This window comes from Rhincodon typus, chromosome 14, assembly GCF_021869965.1.
Source record: "Rhincodon typus isolate 14 chromosome 14, sRhiTyp1.1, whole genome shotgun sequence".
NCBI classification, from domain to species: domain Eukaryota; kingdom Metazoa; phylum Chordata; class Chondrichthyes; order Orectolobiformes; family Rhincodontidae; genus Rhincodon; species Rhincodon typus.
Window position 1 is genome coordinate 67,735,189 of NC_063345.1, and position 18,290 is coordinate 67,753,478.

The following is an 18,290-nucleotide window of genomic DNA, read 5'->3' on the forward strand; positions in this document are numbered from 1 at the left end:
ATCAGGGAAGGTGATGGTGGCAGAGTGAACATCATTAACATGTATTTGAAAAGTAAAGTTGTGCTTTTAGATGACAGGCATGACAGGGGAAATGGAGGGTCAGTCGTTAATTACCGGGATATTCACGATTATAAGCCTATAGCTGATCTGCTTTTCTGGATTGTGGTTTGACTCCTGCTTTCCACCGTCCATATTTTTAACGACATTCTGCATTTCAGGAAGCAATCGTATCAATCCAGACAGTTCTTGCTGTGTTGCTGATGTATCAGCCACCAATCTATTAGTGATCAGGAAAGTGAATGCAAGTCAGTCAGTTGGCTACAAAGTAAAAGGCCTCAATGATTCAATTATTCTCTATCTGGAAGTTATTGGTTTTTGTTACTCTCCTTTCTATTGGTAAGGTACTTTGGCCTTTGTTACTACATATTTTGCAAATGCCAGTCACAGTATCTATGGGCAATCAGACTCTCAAAGCATTGCTTCTCACAGGAGTATTCCATTGGCTGGAGATAGTTGGTTGTCACTGTGATAGTAGGCCCCCATGCTCGTAGCTCCGTCACCACTATCTCCAACATCCACTCATCCTTGGTCTGCCACTGATGATCAACCACCAAACACTGAAAATAATTTGCTTGTTATTGTGTTTAATGAAGGGAAAAGCCTGGGTGCTGTGTATACAATTGATCGAGTGAACCTCAATTTCCCTTCTCAAGTTATACCCAGGCCAGGCAAAACGTTTCACCAAACAACATGCATGAGAGAATTCATACCTGAAATATATCAAGGAATAAATTGATCGAAGAAGGGAATAACGTTGCATCAGATTTTATTAACATTCAGGGTCAGACTTCTTTAATAGATCAGCTCCAGCTCACTCACTCATGGATTAGGCAGATCATTCTACTTAGTCCCAAAAGCAGCCTTCAACACATGCTGGACATTGTCTGTAAGATCATCCAACACTGCATTCAGCAGATGGTAAATCTGAAGAAATGATGGTGTTGCTCCAAAGAGGGCCCTAATAGCTGTTATGGAGTAATAGATGATGTCAGCTGCTAAAATGGAACCAGCAGTGACGCATTCGCTATATTTCCAAGTAAGTCACTCGTTATTCCATCCCCAACCAAGGGAGTTTTCACCACTGCTTTCAGATCTCCCACATGTTTCCCCTGCATTTTTGGCCAGGCTTTGAAGAGAGGCATCGTCCAGCCCCAGACATTTACAGAAATGTGTAATTCCTGCAACCAGTATGGCAATGTTACAACAAAAAGGCAGTGCATGAATTGGCACTACTTCTACTGTCCCGGAAAGTATTGCCAACATCCAGACCCATTTCCTCAGCTCTTCCGTTTTCTTCTCTACAATTTCCAAATTTAAATTTGCAAGCGCCAGTATATACACATTTCTCTTTATATTTGAAAGATCACTTTCAAGAGCTCTATTGAACAGATTAAAATTGTACAGATTCAGCTCAAAGTTTGAAATCAGGAACACTCTGGGTGATGGGATCCCTGCTTCATACAACTTCCTGGCGTACTCATTCCTGATCTTTTCTAGCTCAGCTTTTTCATTACCATCCCTCCCTTGCTTTCACAATGCGCCACAACCATTGTCAATTTTAGATTGAATGAAGTAGAATTTCTTCCCCAGCTGTTTAATCTCTTTGGCGAGTTTTACATCATTTCCTCTGAAGCAGCAATCTAAGATAATAATGAAGAAATCATATTTTTGGAAATTCATTTCCATCAGGTATTTATGTGCTGGGAACTTAGTTGATCCAATTCCTTGAAGCTCCCAGAAACAGATATTGGGCAGGTTCGGGTGTGGGTATGAGGCTGGCTCCATTGTGGTTTCTGTGGTCCCAGTTTTAGTTGCTCCTTCATTATCATCCTGAAGTCTTCTCATCACATTAATGAAGGTGGATTTTCCTGAGCCCGTTTCTCCTGTCACTGCAATGTTTAGATCTGTATTGTCCAGATCATCCAACTTCTTCTGTATCAATGGCATCACAATATCCAGCCCACTTTTTCCAGAATCAGACCCCAGTTTGTTGAGCTCTTGCTGACTGAAGTAGGAAGAATTTGAAAACCAACCCATCTGGGTGCTGTAAGGAAATGTTTTCATGATATTTTATAACAGACAGAAATATCTTGCATTTATACAATACATGAACATTCTCAGAACAGAATTATAAATAAAGGGCACTCACTATTAAATGTTGGTGTTGGTGAGCTGAACGTCAGATGCTGGAGTGAGTTGGATCTCAGGGTACAGAGGGATTAGATACCAAATGTCAGACAAGTTGGATGTGAGGATCAGTGGTCATTTGATTTGGAGCTCAGGACAGTGCCAGCCTCTTTCAGGGAATAGAATTATTTGTCAGAACCAACATCCTACATCTCTCAGTAGCCATCTTTATAAACTTACTTTGTTTCTTTCTAGCAAAACACTTTCATGCAAAATGATCCAGCTTCTTATTGTTAGAGTATGCTTTTCCCCATAGTGGACATCCTCCTTCTTTTTGTGGTGTCCCCTCATCATCCCGCATTCTAGCCTTTATCTTTCTGCTGGCCCTTCTGTAAATATTTCTTCTTTTTCTCCATGGTTTTGTTGGGCCTGGACAGTGTCTCTATATAACATGAAGCTTTATCCATTCTCCCATTAGTATTCTCTAGTTAATGATTGACAACTTCAAAGCTCATGTGGTAGGAGCTTTCTAGAAAGTAAATGGTGATCATCTTTCAATTGTCCAAATTCACAGGATTCAGCTCGATGTTTAAGTGCAGAAACACACTCATTGATATTCTCCCTATCTTCCTAAAGTATGAAATTAAGTACTGTTCATAACTAGCATCAGTAGAGGACTCCAGTTGGGATTTCAAGACCTCCAATATTTCTCCCATCTTGATTTTCTGCTCCTTAGTGAGATCTAAGATGCCTTTACAAGCTATGATTTTACTGGGAGAGTATTCGGGAAATCAAGCTCCTCTATTCCCAGGGTCATCACAAAAGTTAAAACCATTGTCAAAGTTTCCAACTTGCCTATCAGATAGACACTCCAATGCATCTCTTGTCTGTCTGTGTCTGTGTGTGCATGTAGAAGGAGAATATGACAAGGGGTTAGAGTTTTGTCAAGTAGAGTTACATAAAAACAGTTCATAGTTGTTTACCTGTAGTCAGGCAATCCCTGGTATTGTACGTCACTGACACAGTGTAAGCTTGTGCTGTTTGTCAAACACCAAGCTGGAAACTCATGACCCTGAACATCTCTGCAGGGACGTTACATTCACATAAGAAATTCAATTTCATGTTGTGGAAAAGTAAATGTTTCTCATGGAGATATAATACATCACTCCATTAATACCATATAAACAATGACTGCAGATAATCAAGCACCATTAAATTCCAACACTCACACCCTCCTGAAACTTGTACAATGACATTCTCAGGACAGCGTCGTGACATTTTGAACAGCTGTCTTGTTACAGTCTGTACCCTACATCAGGCAGAGTGTTCCAAATCTCTCTCACACTGAGCTGGATTGTGACTGACTGACTATAAAACAGGCTATAATGAGTCCACAGTCTGGTTTACATCTACCAGATATTAATTTCTAGTGTGCTCAATGAGTAAAGATATAAAACAGTGATAATGAATCAGCAATTTCCTCATACCAGAACAACTCAACTCAGATTATTGTCCCTTCTTCTGGATTCCCTCACCGAGAGCAAACAGTTCCTCTGTATCTACTTCATCAAACCCTTTATCTTCTCTTGATAAACACCACAATTAAATCACCCTCAGTCTTTAAAACTCAAGAGAATGTAAACTACATTGATGTAACCTGACCTCATAATTTGATCTTTTAATCCCCGATATGGCCTTGATGAATGTGTGCTCCTTGCTGTACTTTGGGTGGGATCTAAACAAGACTCTTATATCTTCTTCATTGCCAGATTTCAATCCCTGGAGATAAAGACCGTAAATCCAGCAGCCCTTTTCTTTGTTTTGTATGGTTGCTCGAGGTTCTGGAGATACTGTGGATGAAAACATCAAAGGCCTCTGGTTTGTCACATCTCCATGCCTCTCACCTTGTTTTCTTTCTTTCTGTATATAAAGTGCACGATTGCACACTTTCCCACCTAGATCCCACCATTCACATTATCTGCTTCTTTTATCTGACTTCTACCAAACAATTTGTGTCAAACTAAATGCTCAGGAGATCGAAGAATCTTAAATTTAAATCAGACATAAGGATAATTCTATGTTCTATTTCTTGCCCTTACCTAACGCGTGTCCTGTAGAGAGTCTGCTGCCGCTAATGAATCAACTCCTCAATCGAGTGATAATCCTGCTGTTGCTGATGAAAACAGTTGTCCTGTTTGAATTGGTTGATAACATACCTTCTCAAGAATGTAACGTCTATTAGCTGTCTAATGGATAGAAGTTGTCATCGGGGGATGAGCAGACTAACATTCGCCAAAAAAAAAAATACAATGTTCAGACCTTCATATTTATTCAGCCTTCAACTTTCCCATTAAAATAGTATTATGAGTTTTTTTAAAAATTCATTCACAGGGTGATAGCATTGTTGACTGGGGCAGCATTTATTACCTATCCCTAATTACCCAGGCAGTTAAGAGTCAACCATATTGCTGTGGGTCTGGAGTCACGTGTAGGCCAGAATAGGTGAGGAAGGCAGATTTCCTTCTCTGAAGGATATTAGAGAACCAGATAGGTCTTCCAAAAATTGACAATGGATTCATGGTCATCATCAGACTCTTTATCTCAAATTCCAATTTACTGAATTCAAACTCCTGGGATTTGAACCCAGGTCCCCAGAACAATCCTGGGTCTCTAGATTAACAGTCTAGTGATAACACCACCAGGCCGTCACCTCCCAATATGCCAGGCATACTCAGGGCTTTATTCACATAGCTTGTCTATAGAATGAGAAAGATTAGAATTGTTCCTAGAGATTAATATTCCTTAAATTACTCAAACAGCATTGAAACTTACACTTCAACCTTACCTTAGTTGCTATGATAGCCATGGTTCTATTATCACACACTCCCACACATCAGAATGCACCAGGTAATTATGACTAACTGCTAAATTTTGTTTACATTTTAAACCAGGCAAGTTGATTTGAATTGGTCAGGACAGAGCCCTTAGAAAGAAACCACAGAATGCCTGTCGCTTATGCTTTCTCCAATTCAACAAAATAAGTGTGTATACATGTTCTTTCTGTCCACAAAGGACAGGGCCCTGTGGTTAGTACATGTAATTTCCATTACATGCTACAGTGTCAAACTGTAAAATCAATTGATAGTTCTTAGTTGACTCTCCGTGTCATTCTTCACATGTTTAAGATCATATAGCAAGTGTTGTCCAATTGCAGAATCACATCTAATGATGGACACTGTGTTGCGAGTTTTTCTGGTTGGCTCTGGTTAATATCCTGTTTACTGTGAAAGGCTAACAGGAAATGCTGTTTGATAGTGATATGTTTACTTGTAGATCAGAGTTCAAATGGCTGGGGTGAGGAACTGTAGAGTTTCTCCAAGTTGGGAACAAGGCAACAAGGTGAGATTGCACTTCTTGGTGATGTTAATAGATAGAGGACAAGTTTGCTTTAATGTGAATTCAAAGACCCTCAGAAGCTGGTGAGTGTTGAAGATGACAGAGTTGTTTCCCTGGAGTCTGGTGCTTTCTTTGCCAGTGGCAACACATGCAAAAGTTCAGAATGTGTGATTAAAGTTCTCCAAAATTCTCAAGAGTTTCAATCAGATGTCGTTAGTCATCAGCAGACAATGGGTGACCGTTAACAAGCTACTTAAATTTTACCCCCGTCAGATCCATTAACACATCTTAGACCGTAAGACCATGAGAAATAAGAACAGGAGTAGGCTTTCAGCCCTCAAACCCGCTGCATCATTCAACAGGATCATGGCTAATCCAACATTCCTCACATCCACTTCTCCATAACCTTTGATTCCTCTGATCAAGAATCTATCTCAGCCTTAAATACACAAGGATTCTACCCCAAACATCTCTGTGGCAAGGAGTTGCTAGAACTCACAACCCTCTGAGAAAATAAATTACTCTGCATCTCAGTCTTAATTTGGCACCCTGAATCTATGCCCTCTGGTCCTACACTCTCCCATGAAGGGAAACATCCTCTCAGCATTTACCCTGTCAAGCCCCTTAAGAATCCTATATGTCTCAATAAAATTACCTCTCATTCGTCTAAACTCCAGAGACCAGAGTCCCAACTTGTTTAGTCTTTGTTGATACAACAATCCCTCCATAACAGGAATCATCCTAATTAACCTTTTCTGAACGGCTTCCGATAAAATATGTTTCTTTAAATGAGAGAATCAAAATTGTTCTCAGTATTCCAGATAGGGACTGACCAGAGCCTTGTACAGTTGCAATAAGACTTCCCTACTCTTATACTTCAACCCCCTTGAAATAAGGGCCACCATTCCAATAGCCTTCCTGATCACCTGCTGCATATGTGCTAGCTTTCTGTATTTTGCGGACAAGTACCTCCAAGGCCCTTTGTGTTGCAGCGTTCTGCAGTTTTTCTCCCTTTACATAATATTCTGTTTTTTTTGTTCTCCCTTTCAAAATGAACAAATTCACACTTTCCCACATACTCCTTTTGCCAATTTACTTAAACTTTCAATATCTCTGCAAACTGTTTGTATCCCTCTCACAATCTGCCTTGCGTCATCTGCAAATTTGGCTACTGTGCATTCACTTCCTTCCTCCAAGTCATGAACAAACATATATTGTAAATAGTTGTGATCCCTGCAGTGATTCTTGTGGAACCCCACTGGTCACTGGAAGGGAACTGCTTAGAGGCATCTTTTCAAGAGCTAAGCAGAAACCCTTCAGAACCATCCTGATGGGGAACAGTTGTGAAGAAGGATCAGACATCTATGGTGAAGAGGCAGTGGCCAGGGCTAGAAAACTGGAAAATGTGGGAACAATTTAAAGTGTCAGAATAATCATGAATTCAAGTGGGAAGAGGCTGAATAAGAGGGGAGAAATAAAGTCAACAGAGGAAGAAACAAGTTCAGTGAGGCCAGTTCTGTTTGTGGATTTTGGGAAGGAGGGAGAAGTGGGCTGTACAGGGTTGAGGGACTACGAAGTGTAAAATTATGGAGGGGAGATCTCGAGAGGAGATGAGGCCAGTGACAGTGCTGGAAACTATAGCTTATTGTTAATGGGAATAGGAGATGGATAGTCACAAGATACATAGTTGCTTTTGGCCTCTGGAGGCACAATGAATTCCAAAATGTTACAGAAATGGTAGAAACTGCTGATGCTGGAGAATCCGAGATAACAATGTGTAGAGCTGGCCCGAAACGTCAGCTTTCCTGCTCCTCTGATGCTGCTTGGCCTGCTGTGTTCATCCAGCTCTACATCTTGTTATCTCGAATTCCAAAATGTGTCTTGTTACTGGATCAAGCTCACAGAGCAGGAATTTGAGGTCTCTCTCATTTGATGTTTTGCGAGATGTTCACACAATGACAGGTGAAGAATTTGACAAGTGAACCATCCAGCCACCTCCCTCTGTAGTTCATTGGTAGAAGCTTTGGGAACTTTGGCCAACTTGTAAATGATTTGATCTGAAGATCTAACACACAAATCAGTAAAAGTCAGTGGTCAGAAGCAGAAAACTGGTGAATGAAATGTTGACTTTCCATTACCAGAAAAGACATTTTTGCTTCCAGCAGAGCATTTTTACCTGATGTGGCAATGCTTCTATTAACTTCAACAATTTAAGGAACTGGGAATGGATATCATGATATTAAAGAATGCAACAGATGTTTATTACTTAAAAATTACACACAAACATTAGCTTTTTCAGATATCTAAGTATCAGGGCTCATACTAAGCTGGTTACAACAGAGGAGCAGTGAGCAGCTGGCTTCAAATGGTGATGTTTCAAGTCATCCTGAGTAAAGACAGAGTTTGAGACTTTTATACCTTCAGGCCACATGCTATGATGCAAAGATGATATTCTGAGCATGTCTCTTAGCATACTTACATACTTATGACCATGAGATATAACACAATATGTTACATATTTGCTCAGTATTTATCATTACAGTGTTGACACACTGTAAATCATTTACTCTACAGGGGAAACATCAGAAATACCAAGAGTTGGCATTTCTGTGATCCAGCCATGTTGCTCACTCTTCTACAGAACTCTCAGTAAAATGGAAGACAATGTATATCATAATGCTGGTGGATTTTCAGGACCATTATTTACAAATTTTCTGTAAGATGTTTATATCTCAGATGTAGCAAGACATTGTGCACAATTCTGTAGAATTGGACCTGTTTCTGTATCTCTCCCCTTTGTGTTGTTCTAAGTATGGACCCCAGTCAGGAGCTGAAGTGCAAGCAACAGAAATTTTCTGTGAAAAGAAAAGTGAAATGTTTAATCATGCCCTCCAGATTTTTACCCACCATTAATACCCAACTACAAGAAAAACCCAATTCTAATCAGCAATCTGCTTCTTGTTTCAACAACATCAAATTGTAAACCAGATTCAATTTATTCCAATACTTAATAATGGGGGAGAAATCTCACTCATTGAGTTATAGACCATTTGTTATAAACCAGAGGTACAGATTAGTTAGGAGTGTTTGAACTAATTTATCATCCTTACTGGAACCAAAAGATGAAAAAGATTAAAAGCAGAAGCTAGATCACAGAGACAGACAGAGAGACACACACAGACAGAGAGAGACAGAAACTGTAGTGCAATTCAAAATATTTCCAAAATTATAGAAACTATACCGAGATAGCAGCAAGTGTGAAGAAGGAAGCAGTAAATCTCATAGGCTATAATTAACTAATAATGTTAGTGAGCTGCAAGCATACATTACTACACGAGATCATGCCAACAGAGACCTGGCTCACACAAGGTCAAGAATGGATTTTTAACGTTCCTGATTAACAAGTAGGCATGAAGAGTAGAGTAGGAATAAAAGAAGGGGGCAGAATCAGTGTTGCTCAAGAACAACACTCTAGTTCTGGAGAGCTATACCAGACTCAAAGCACACTCGTGTTTCTCTCTCCACAGATGCTGCCTGAGCTCCTCCAGCATTCTCCAGTTTCATATTTCCAGCATCCACAGTATTTTACCTTTACTGGGTGTGCCATGTGGTTCTGAGACCCTATATTTCCTGAATCTTCTCATTTAAGGAACACATGCAGGAAAAGATACAGTGTTGGGAATTCAAGTTTCAGATCAAGAGAAGAGGAGATTACTGGCAAATCTTTACAAAGTGCAACAAAATTGGCATTGTAATATTAGGCAAATTTAATTTTCTGAATATAGATAGGGGAAAACATACTTCTGAGGATAAGGAAGGAGCAGAATTTCTAATGTGTGCACAGAATAGTTTATTGTAACTCAGAATGAAGCTGTTATTGGATTTAGTTCAGGAAAATGAGGGATTGCAATTGTGTCGAATTACTACCAGGGATCAAACAGCGAACAGTGACTACAATGTAATTTGGTTTCTATGACATTATTTTCTGTGTAGCTGTTCATAAAGGTAAAAATGCTCCATGAGAGATCATCTCAGTGATTTAAAAAAGGGACCTAGCACAAGTAGATGGGAAAAGGGTTAATGCTGGATTAGATAGAATCTTGATTGGCGTGGGTGTCAAACAGTATAGGAACAAGAAACTGATGTTGGCCCCTACAGTAATGATCTTATCAAATGCCAGAACAGGCTCAAGAGACAGAATGGGCTACTCCTAATTTACATGTTTGAATATTCATAAAGGAATCACGCATCAATGTGGCATTCAGAAAGGAGATAGTTCACATGTAGATAAAGAATATTCCTTTGAAGGGAAAAAAAAATCAAAGTTTATGCACCATGAATGAGCACAAATGAAGCTTATGACAATGTCTGGAGGTAGAGTCAGTTAATAACACAGAAAATTATAATGGCTATTTGACAGAACTGAATTTAATATGGGAGGAGAAGAGCAGTTACGAGAGATTAACAACGAACAGTAAATTGAAAGTGAAAAACATAGGGTGAGATTTCTGTTCCCAGGTCAGGATCGGACATGACGATTATATCCAAGTCCCAACCCCATGTTGGGGTGTCCTTGGCACAGCCACAATGTTTAACAAGCTTTTGAATTCATGTGCAGGAGAGGGAGCTCATCATCCCATTACAGTGGCCATGGGGTGATGAAGTGGTGGCTGGGGGTAATCTTGAAACCTGACAGTCAATGCAAAGCTCTCAAGCACTGACACATTACAGAGCCACCTATTGATGTGGGATGGGCAAATTCCTCATGCAGAGAGACAGAGATGTGCTTCAACATTGAGACAGTCTTTATAGGAAAATTCAGATTCTAAAAATGGCCATAGATGGCTTACAAGTGTATGGAGGGGCCACACTCCTCAAGAGAGGGAGGCAGTGGCCACAACTGTGACCTAGCAATGCTAAAGGTCCAGGTGAAGGAGTCACTCACAGGCTTGTTTGTGGCCCTGCCTTTTCTATCAAGCCTGAATCAAGAGAACTGTGTAACAGTGCTGGTCACCATAGTTACATTAAGATGCTAATGCACTGGAAGCAGTTCAGAGAAGGCTTACTAGACTAATACTGGAATGAATGGATTGTTTTAGGAGGAAAGCCTAGACTGGGTGGATGTGGAAAAATGTTTCCCCATGTGGGAAAATCAAGAACTAAGGGTCACAGTTTAAAACTAAGGAATCACTCATTTATAACAGATGTTAAAACGTTTTCTTCTCTCTCAGAGCATTGAATGTTTTTGGATCTCGCTTCCTCAAAAGGCAATAGGTGCAGAATCATTCAGTATTTTTAAGGCAGAGGTAGATAGATTCTTGATTATCAAGTGAAGATTATTGGGGATATGCAGGGATGTAAACTTGTGGTTAACTTCAGATCAACCAGGATCTTATTATTGAATGGTACAGTAGGGCTGAGGAGCTGACTGGCCTACTGTTGCTTCTTGTTCTTATGCTCAGAGACATTGATGCTTAAAAACTAATAACATTTCTCAGACCAGTTCAGGACTACAATGGATGAGGTTGCAGGTTTTTTCATAGATTCATTCATAGAATCCCTAGAGCATCCCACCAAGACACATCCCCCTGTAACCCACCTAATCTACACATCCCTGAACACTGGGGGACAATTTAGCATGGCCAATCCACCTAACCTGCACATCTTTGGACCATGGGAGGAAACCGGAACACCCGCAGGAAACCCACGCAGTCCCAGGGAGAATGAGCAAACTCCACACAGACGGTTACCTAATGGTGGAACTAAACACAGGTCCCAGGCGCTGTTAGGCAGCAGTGCTAATCACTGAGCCACTGTGAGGAATGGAGGAGCTGTATAAATTGAGCAGGAAGGCACAGGGGTACAGAACATTTCACCTCCTGATGTTGTGCACTGCTTCTTATCCAGGAGCTCCTTTAGTCCCAGCAGAGATCACCAGCAATAGTGGTCCTGTTGGGTCTGAACAGCTGTCGGACATCTTATTAAAAACAGTTCTTTGAGGTGGGGCCCCTTCATCTTCAAAAGAGCAGAAGCCATGACAACAGATAGCAGATGCCAGACAAATATTGAATTTTACTGAGGTTTCCAGAAATAGTCTAGATGGCCGGACAGTGAAACTCTCACCAAAACTGGTCAAGATGGCCTTCCCCGGTAATATTACTGACATGTTAAAAGAAACAGAGTAAGATTGTCCCCGCCTCCCTAACCTGTCCTTCCTCCCACCTATCCCCTCCTCCCACCTCAAGCCCCACTACCCATCTCTACCTACCAGCCTCATCCTGCCCCCCTTGACCTGTCCGTCCTCCCTGGACTGACCTATCCAACAGCCCCCGCTCCCCCCACCCACAACTCCCCACCTACACTCACCTTTACTGGCTCCGTCCCCACTTCTTTGACCTGTCTGTCTCCTCTCCACCTATCTTCTGCTTTATCCATCTTCTATCCGCCTTCCCCTTTCTCCCTATTTATTTCAGAATCCCCTTCCCCTCCCCCATTTCTGAAGAAGGGTCTGGACCCAAAACGTGAGCTTTCCTGCTCCTCTGATGCTGCTTGGCCTGCTGTGTTCATCCAGCTCTACACCTTGTTATCTCAGATTCTCCAGCATCTGCAGTTCCTACTATCTCTAAGATTGTCCACTGCAGCGTTCCTGGACATTGGAATTACTGGTTAGTTATTAGTCTGGCATTGTTCTGCCACGTCATTATTGTTTATAGAATTGAAAAGCCATTGGCCAACGATTTAAAGGGGTGATGAAAAGTAGTCTTTTTTGGACTTAGACAACTTAAGATCTGTAACACCCTACCCAAAAAGTGCAGTGTAAGCTGATTCCATGGATAACTTTATGAATGAGGTGTTTGAAAATGGGGAACTTACAGGTTTATGGACAAGAGAAAGAATTGAATATGCCCTTTGCCATCCAACAAAGCAATTTACATCCAAAGAACTTCAAGTGCAGCTACAGGGGTCATGTAGAAGAAAAATCTGTCGACCGAGGGATACCTATTGACCGAGATTACATGGAGAGACCCTGCTGTTCTTCAAAGTCGTGCGATGGGATCTTCCCTTAGGTTTCAAACTTCAAGCTTCAGAGTGCTTTGGTGCAGCAGGATCTGGGTGACATACTGCATGAATCACTGAAAGCTAATATGCAAGTCCAGCAGGTAATAAGGAAGGCAAATGGAATTTTGGCATTTATTATTAAGGAGTAGAGTAGGGCAGTGTTGCTGCAACTGTACACAATATTATTGAGTCTACACCTGTAGCACTATATACAATTTTGGTCCCCTTGAGAGTGGATGGAGATATATTGGAGGTAGTTCAGATTAATTCCAGAGATGAGATGTTTGTCTTATGAAGAAAGGCCTATACTCACAGGAGTTTAGAAGAACAAGACGAGATCTAACGGAGGTACATACAATGCTGAAGGGGATTGACAAAGTAGACAGAGAGGATGTTTCTTCAGGTAGGGCAATTCTAGAATGACAAGTCATAGATTTAGGATAAAGAGTTGCAGATTTAAAACAGAGATGAGGAAAATTTCTCTCTCTCAAAAGGTCATGAATTTGTGGAATTCACAACCCTGGAGTGTGGTGGATGCTGAGACATTGAGTGAATTTAAGGAGATAGACAGATTTTTAAGTATTAATGGGTTGAAGGATTAGGGAGTGTGGGCAGGAAAGTGGAGTCGAGGCCAAGATGAGATCAGCCATGATCGTATCAAATGGCGAATCAGGTTCGAGGGGCTGAATTGCCGACTCCTGCCCCTAATTTTTATGTTCTTATGCTAGAGCCTCAGTTGGACCTGTCCTCTAAAAAGTGGAAGCTTCAGCAATGTAACTTGCCTTCAGTCTTGCAATGAGATCTTGCTTTGATTTTGGTGCTCACGTGATGAAGTTTTACTCAAACACATAACGTCCTAACTCAAAGGCAAGAGTACTTCCAACTGAGCCATTGCTGATTCATACACACACAAAAAAAACACAATCCTCTAATGTAAGCAGAAATGCTGATTGAAGGAGCAAGCAAATGTCAATGGGTTGAATAGTGTTCTTCTGTGTTTAATTGGTTCAAGAAAATCAATGCCATTTTCCAAGTTGATCTTCTATCAATGAGAGTGGGGAAATTTACAAAAATTTTGCCCATGAACTTTCAAAGATATCAAGGTATTTCCTTACCTGACACAAGGTGGAGCCCTCAGCTTGGACAATTATACTCAATTATAGGAATCCACATAATACAGAAAATGATCATACACCAACCCAGCGCTACTGCCCAGTCAGGGTATTCAACAGATCCGTACGTTGGTGGGGCAAACGTGACTAAGGACCAGAACAATATTGCCTAAAATGAAAAGAACACACAAAACTATATTAGAAATGTGAAAAAATTAGATTACCTGTGGAATGTCTATTTTCAGATTAAATCATCAATAGATGTGACATCTCCTTACTGCCGGCACACACGGAGTGATAAAAAACCAACACACTCTCCACCACAGCCAGAAGAGCCAGTTCCTTTCCCCAATCATCATCTCAATGTCCTTGATGAATCCGTTTGTCCCTGCGAACAACAAGAAAGCAGAGAGGCACAATCACTTACTTTGTCCTGTCTTCAGGGCAGTTAGGGGTGAAGATAGATTTTAAAAAACCTGTTCAGACATGTGTCAGATTGCACCTGGGGTTTCATAGATGCAGAGGATAGGGACACTAATTGCCACCATCAGCAATTAACAGAAAAATGGCTGCGATGAAATTCCACACCCCCCTTCACCCCCAACAATAAGAAGCTCTACCTCACAGCAAGCAAAGAGGCCTTAGGATGATTGATGGAGAAGGCTCTATAAATCTCCAATCATTGAAACCAGCTGGGAGAAAGTCTTTTCAGAGAGCACTTTAATTCCTGCTTCATAGATACATAGAAAATAGGAGGTGTAGGCCATTCAGCCGCTTGAGTCTGTGCTATCATTCAATATGAACATGACTGATTACCCAATTCAAAACTCTGTTCCCACTTTCTCCCCATACCCTTTGATCCCTTTAGCCTTAGGAGCTGTATTTAATTCCTTCTTGAAAACATTCAATGTTTTGGCCTCAACTGCTTTCTGTGAGTAAGTATGTTGGTTAGCTCAGTTGGCTGGCTTGTGAAGCAGAATAACACCAAAAAGTGTGGCTTCAATTCCTGTACCAGCTAAGGTTACCATAAAGATCCCACCTTCTGTATTGTGTAATTGGTTAAAAATTTACTCTTTGTTTTTATTTATATATTAACTGGTTATTTGAAAGGACCATAGCAGAGAAGTATTAGAAAGTATTTAACTCATAAATTGAGATAAAGTAATTAACTAAGTAGAGATGGCTGGGCAGGTGATGTGCTGTAGCTGTATGATGTGGGAGCTGGCTGATCCCATCGTGAACGGCAGTGACCACATCCGCAGCAAGTGTTGGCTGCTGGAAGAACTCCGGCTCAGAGTTGAAGATCTGGAATCTGAGCTTCAAACACTGCGGCACATCCGGGAGGGGGAAGAGTTACCTGGACGCTTTGTTTCAGGAGGCAGTCACACCTGGTAGATTAAGTAATTCAAATTCAGTTAGTGATCAGGGACAACAGGGTGTGACTGCAAGTGAGGCAGGTAAGGGGATCCTGAGTTCAGGAGTGGAGGAGCCTCAGCTTTTGACCTTATCCAACAGGTACGAGATACTTGCTCCCTGTGTGGATGAGGAAAAGGGCTGCGGGGAGGATGAGCCAGCTCACCACGGCACCATGGTGCAGAAGGCCATTCAAGCGGGGGGAGCAAATAGACAAGTGGTAGTTATAGGGGATTCTATCGTTAGGGGGATAGATAGTATCCTTTGCAAGCCGGATTGGGAGTCCCGCATGGTGTGTTGCCTGCCTGGTGCCAAGGTGCAGGACATCTCTGACCGGCTTGAAAGGATATTGGAGCAGGCGGGGGAGGATCCAGTTGTTGTGGTCCACGTTGGGACTAACAACATAGGCAAGGCTAGGATGGAGGACCTGTTTGGGGATTATCAAGCACTAGGAACGAAATTAAGGAACAGGTCCTCGAGGGTCATAATCTCCGGATTACTGCCCGAGCCACGTGCAAATTGGCTTAGGGATAAGAAAATTAGGGAAGTAAACACGTGGCTAAGGCAGTGGTGTGGGAAAGAGGGGTTCCATTTCATGGGGCATTGGCATCAGTTTTGGAACCGGAGGGATCTGTACCGATGGGATGGTCTCCACCTGAACCGATCTGGAACCAGTGTTCTTGCGAAAAGGATAAATAGGGTGGTCACTAGGACTTTAAACTAGTGAGTTGGGGGGGGGGAAGGGAAAGGGAAAACGACAGGGAGTATGATGGTAAATAAAAAGATAAGCAGCAGGTTAGCATGTGTGCAGGAGGGTTTAAGTTCAAGGCAGACTATGAAAGAAGCAAAAAGGAAGGATAACTCAGGAGATATTATTAGAGATGTTGGAAATCATGAGGGTAAGAAAGCTAGCATAAAGGCACTTTACCTGAACGCTCGTAGCATTCGTAACAAGGTTGATGAGTTAACGGCACAAATCATCGCGAATGAATATGATTTGGTAGCCATTACGGAGACATGGTTACAGGATGGTCACAACTGGGAGTTAAATATCCAAGGGTACCAGACTATTCGGAAGGACAGACAGGAAGGTAAGGGAGGTGGTGTAGCCCTGATATTCAAGGATGCCATCAGGGCAGTGCTGAGAGATGATGTAGGTTCTATGGAGAATGAGGTTGAATCCATTTGGGTGGAAATTAGAAATTCTAAGAGGAAAAAGTCACTGATAGGCGTAGTCTATAGGCCACCAAATAATAACATCACATTGGGGCAGGCAATAAACAAAGAAATAACTAATGCCTGTAAAAATGGTACGGCAATTATCATGGGGGATTTTAACCTACATGTAGAGTGGTCAAACCAGCTCGGTCAGGGTAGCCTTGAGGAGGAGTTCATTGAGTGTATCCGTGATAGTTTTCTTGAACAGTATGTAATGGAACCAACGCGGGAACAAGCTATCCTAGACCTGGTCCTGTGTAATGAGACAGGAATAATTAATGACCTCATAGTTAGGGATCCTCTTGGAAGGAGTGATCACAGTATAGTTGAATTTAGAATACAGGTGGAGAGTGTGAAGATAAAATCCAATACAAGGGTCCTGTGCTTGAACAAGGGGAACTACAATAGAATGAGGGAGGACTTGGCTAAAGTAAACTGGATACAAAGATTTTATGGTGGGACAGTTGACGAGCAGCGGAGGACTTTCAAAGCAATCTTTCAAAGTGCTCAGCAAAAGTATATTCCAATGAAAAGGAAGGACTGTAAGAAAAGGGTTAATCTGCCATGGGTGTCTAAAGAAATAAGGGAGGCTATCAAATTGAAAGAGAAGGCATACAAAGTGGCCAAAAACAGCATGAAACTAGAAGATTGGGAAAACTTTAAAGGCCAACAGAAAGCCACAAAAAGAGCTATAAGGAAAAGTAAGACAGAACATGAGAAAAAACTAGCACAGAATATAAAGACAGATAGGAAAAGTTTCTATAAATATATAAAACAAAAAAGCGTGGTTAAAGTAAACGTTGGCCCTTTAGAGCATGAGAAGGGGAATTTAGTTATGGGATATGATGAAATGGCCGAGGCATTGAACATGTATTTTGTATCGGTCTTCACAGTGGATGACACTAATAACATGCCAGTAATAGACAAAGAGACGAAGGTAGGTGAGGACCTGGAAACAATCATAATTACGGAAGAGGTAGTGTTGGGCAAGCTAATGGAGCTAAGGATTGATAAGTCTCCTGGCCCTGATGGAATGCATCCCAGGGTACTAAAAGAGATGGCGGGAGAAATAGCAGGTGCACTGGCGGTAATTTTCCAAAATTTGCTGGACTCTGGGGCAGTCCCAGCAGATTGGAAAACAGCAAATGTGACGCCACTGTTTAAAAAGGGAAGTAGACAAAAGATGGGGAATTATAGACCAGTTAGCTTAACCTCTGTAGTGGGGAAGATGCTTGAGTCTATTATCAAGGAAGAAATAGCAAGGCATCTTGATAGAAATTGTCCCGTTGGGCAGACGCAGCATGGGTTCATGAAGGGCAGGTCATGCTTGACAAATCTTTTGGAATTCTATGAAGACATTATGTGCGAGGTGGACAATGGGGACCCAGTGGATGTGGTGTACCTAGACTTCCAAAAGGCCTTTGACAAGGTGCCGCACAAGAAGCTACTGCACAAGATAAGGATGCATGGCATTAAGGGTAAAGTATTAGCATGGATAGAGGATTGGTTGACTAACAGGAAGCAAAGAGTGGGGATAAATGAGTGCTATTCTAGCTGGCAGTCAGTGACTAGTGGTGTGCCCCAGGGATCGGTGTTGGGACCGCAATTATTTACAATTTATATAGATGACTTGGAGCTGGGGACCACGTGTAGGGTGTCAAAGTTTCCAGATGACACTAAGATGAGTGGCAAAGCAAAGTGTGCAGAGGACTGTGAAACTTTGCAGAGGAACATAGATACATTGAGTGAGTGGGCAAAGGTCTGGCAGATGGAATACAATGTAAATAAATGTGAAGTCATACATTTTGGTAGGAGTAATAGTAAAAAGGATTATTAGTTGAATGGTAAAAAGTTGCAGCATGCTGCTATGCAGAGGGACCTGGGTGTCCTTGTGCATGAATCACA

The 18,290-nt window shown here is 41.6% G+C and overlaps 1 protein-coding gene and 1 pseudogene across 1 annotated transcript in view; both read right to left on the reverse strand.

Moving 5' to 3' along the window:
- Positions 1 to 809: 809 nt before the first annotated feature.
- Positions 810 to 4,585, reverse strand: LOC125484812 (annotated as a pseudogene).
- Positions 4,586 to 7,822: 3,237 nt separating this feature from the next.
- Positions 7,823 to 18,290, reverse strand: part of LOC109919971 (sodium- and chloride-dependent neutral and basic amino acid transporter B(0+)-like) — a 48,650-nt gene continuing 38,182 nt past the window's right edge. Inside the window, 4 exon segments of the mRNA XM_048605057.1 lie at positions 7,823 to 8,438; positions 13,758 to 13,791; positions 13,793 to 13,923; positions 14,033 to 14,142. Coding sequence (XP_048461014.1) covers positions 8,316 to 8,438; positions 13,758 to 13,791; positions 13,793 to 13,923; positions 14,033 to 14,142 — 398 coding nt within the window. The 3' untranslated portion in view covers positions 7,823 to 8,315.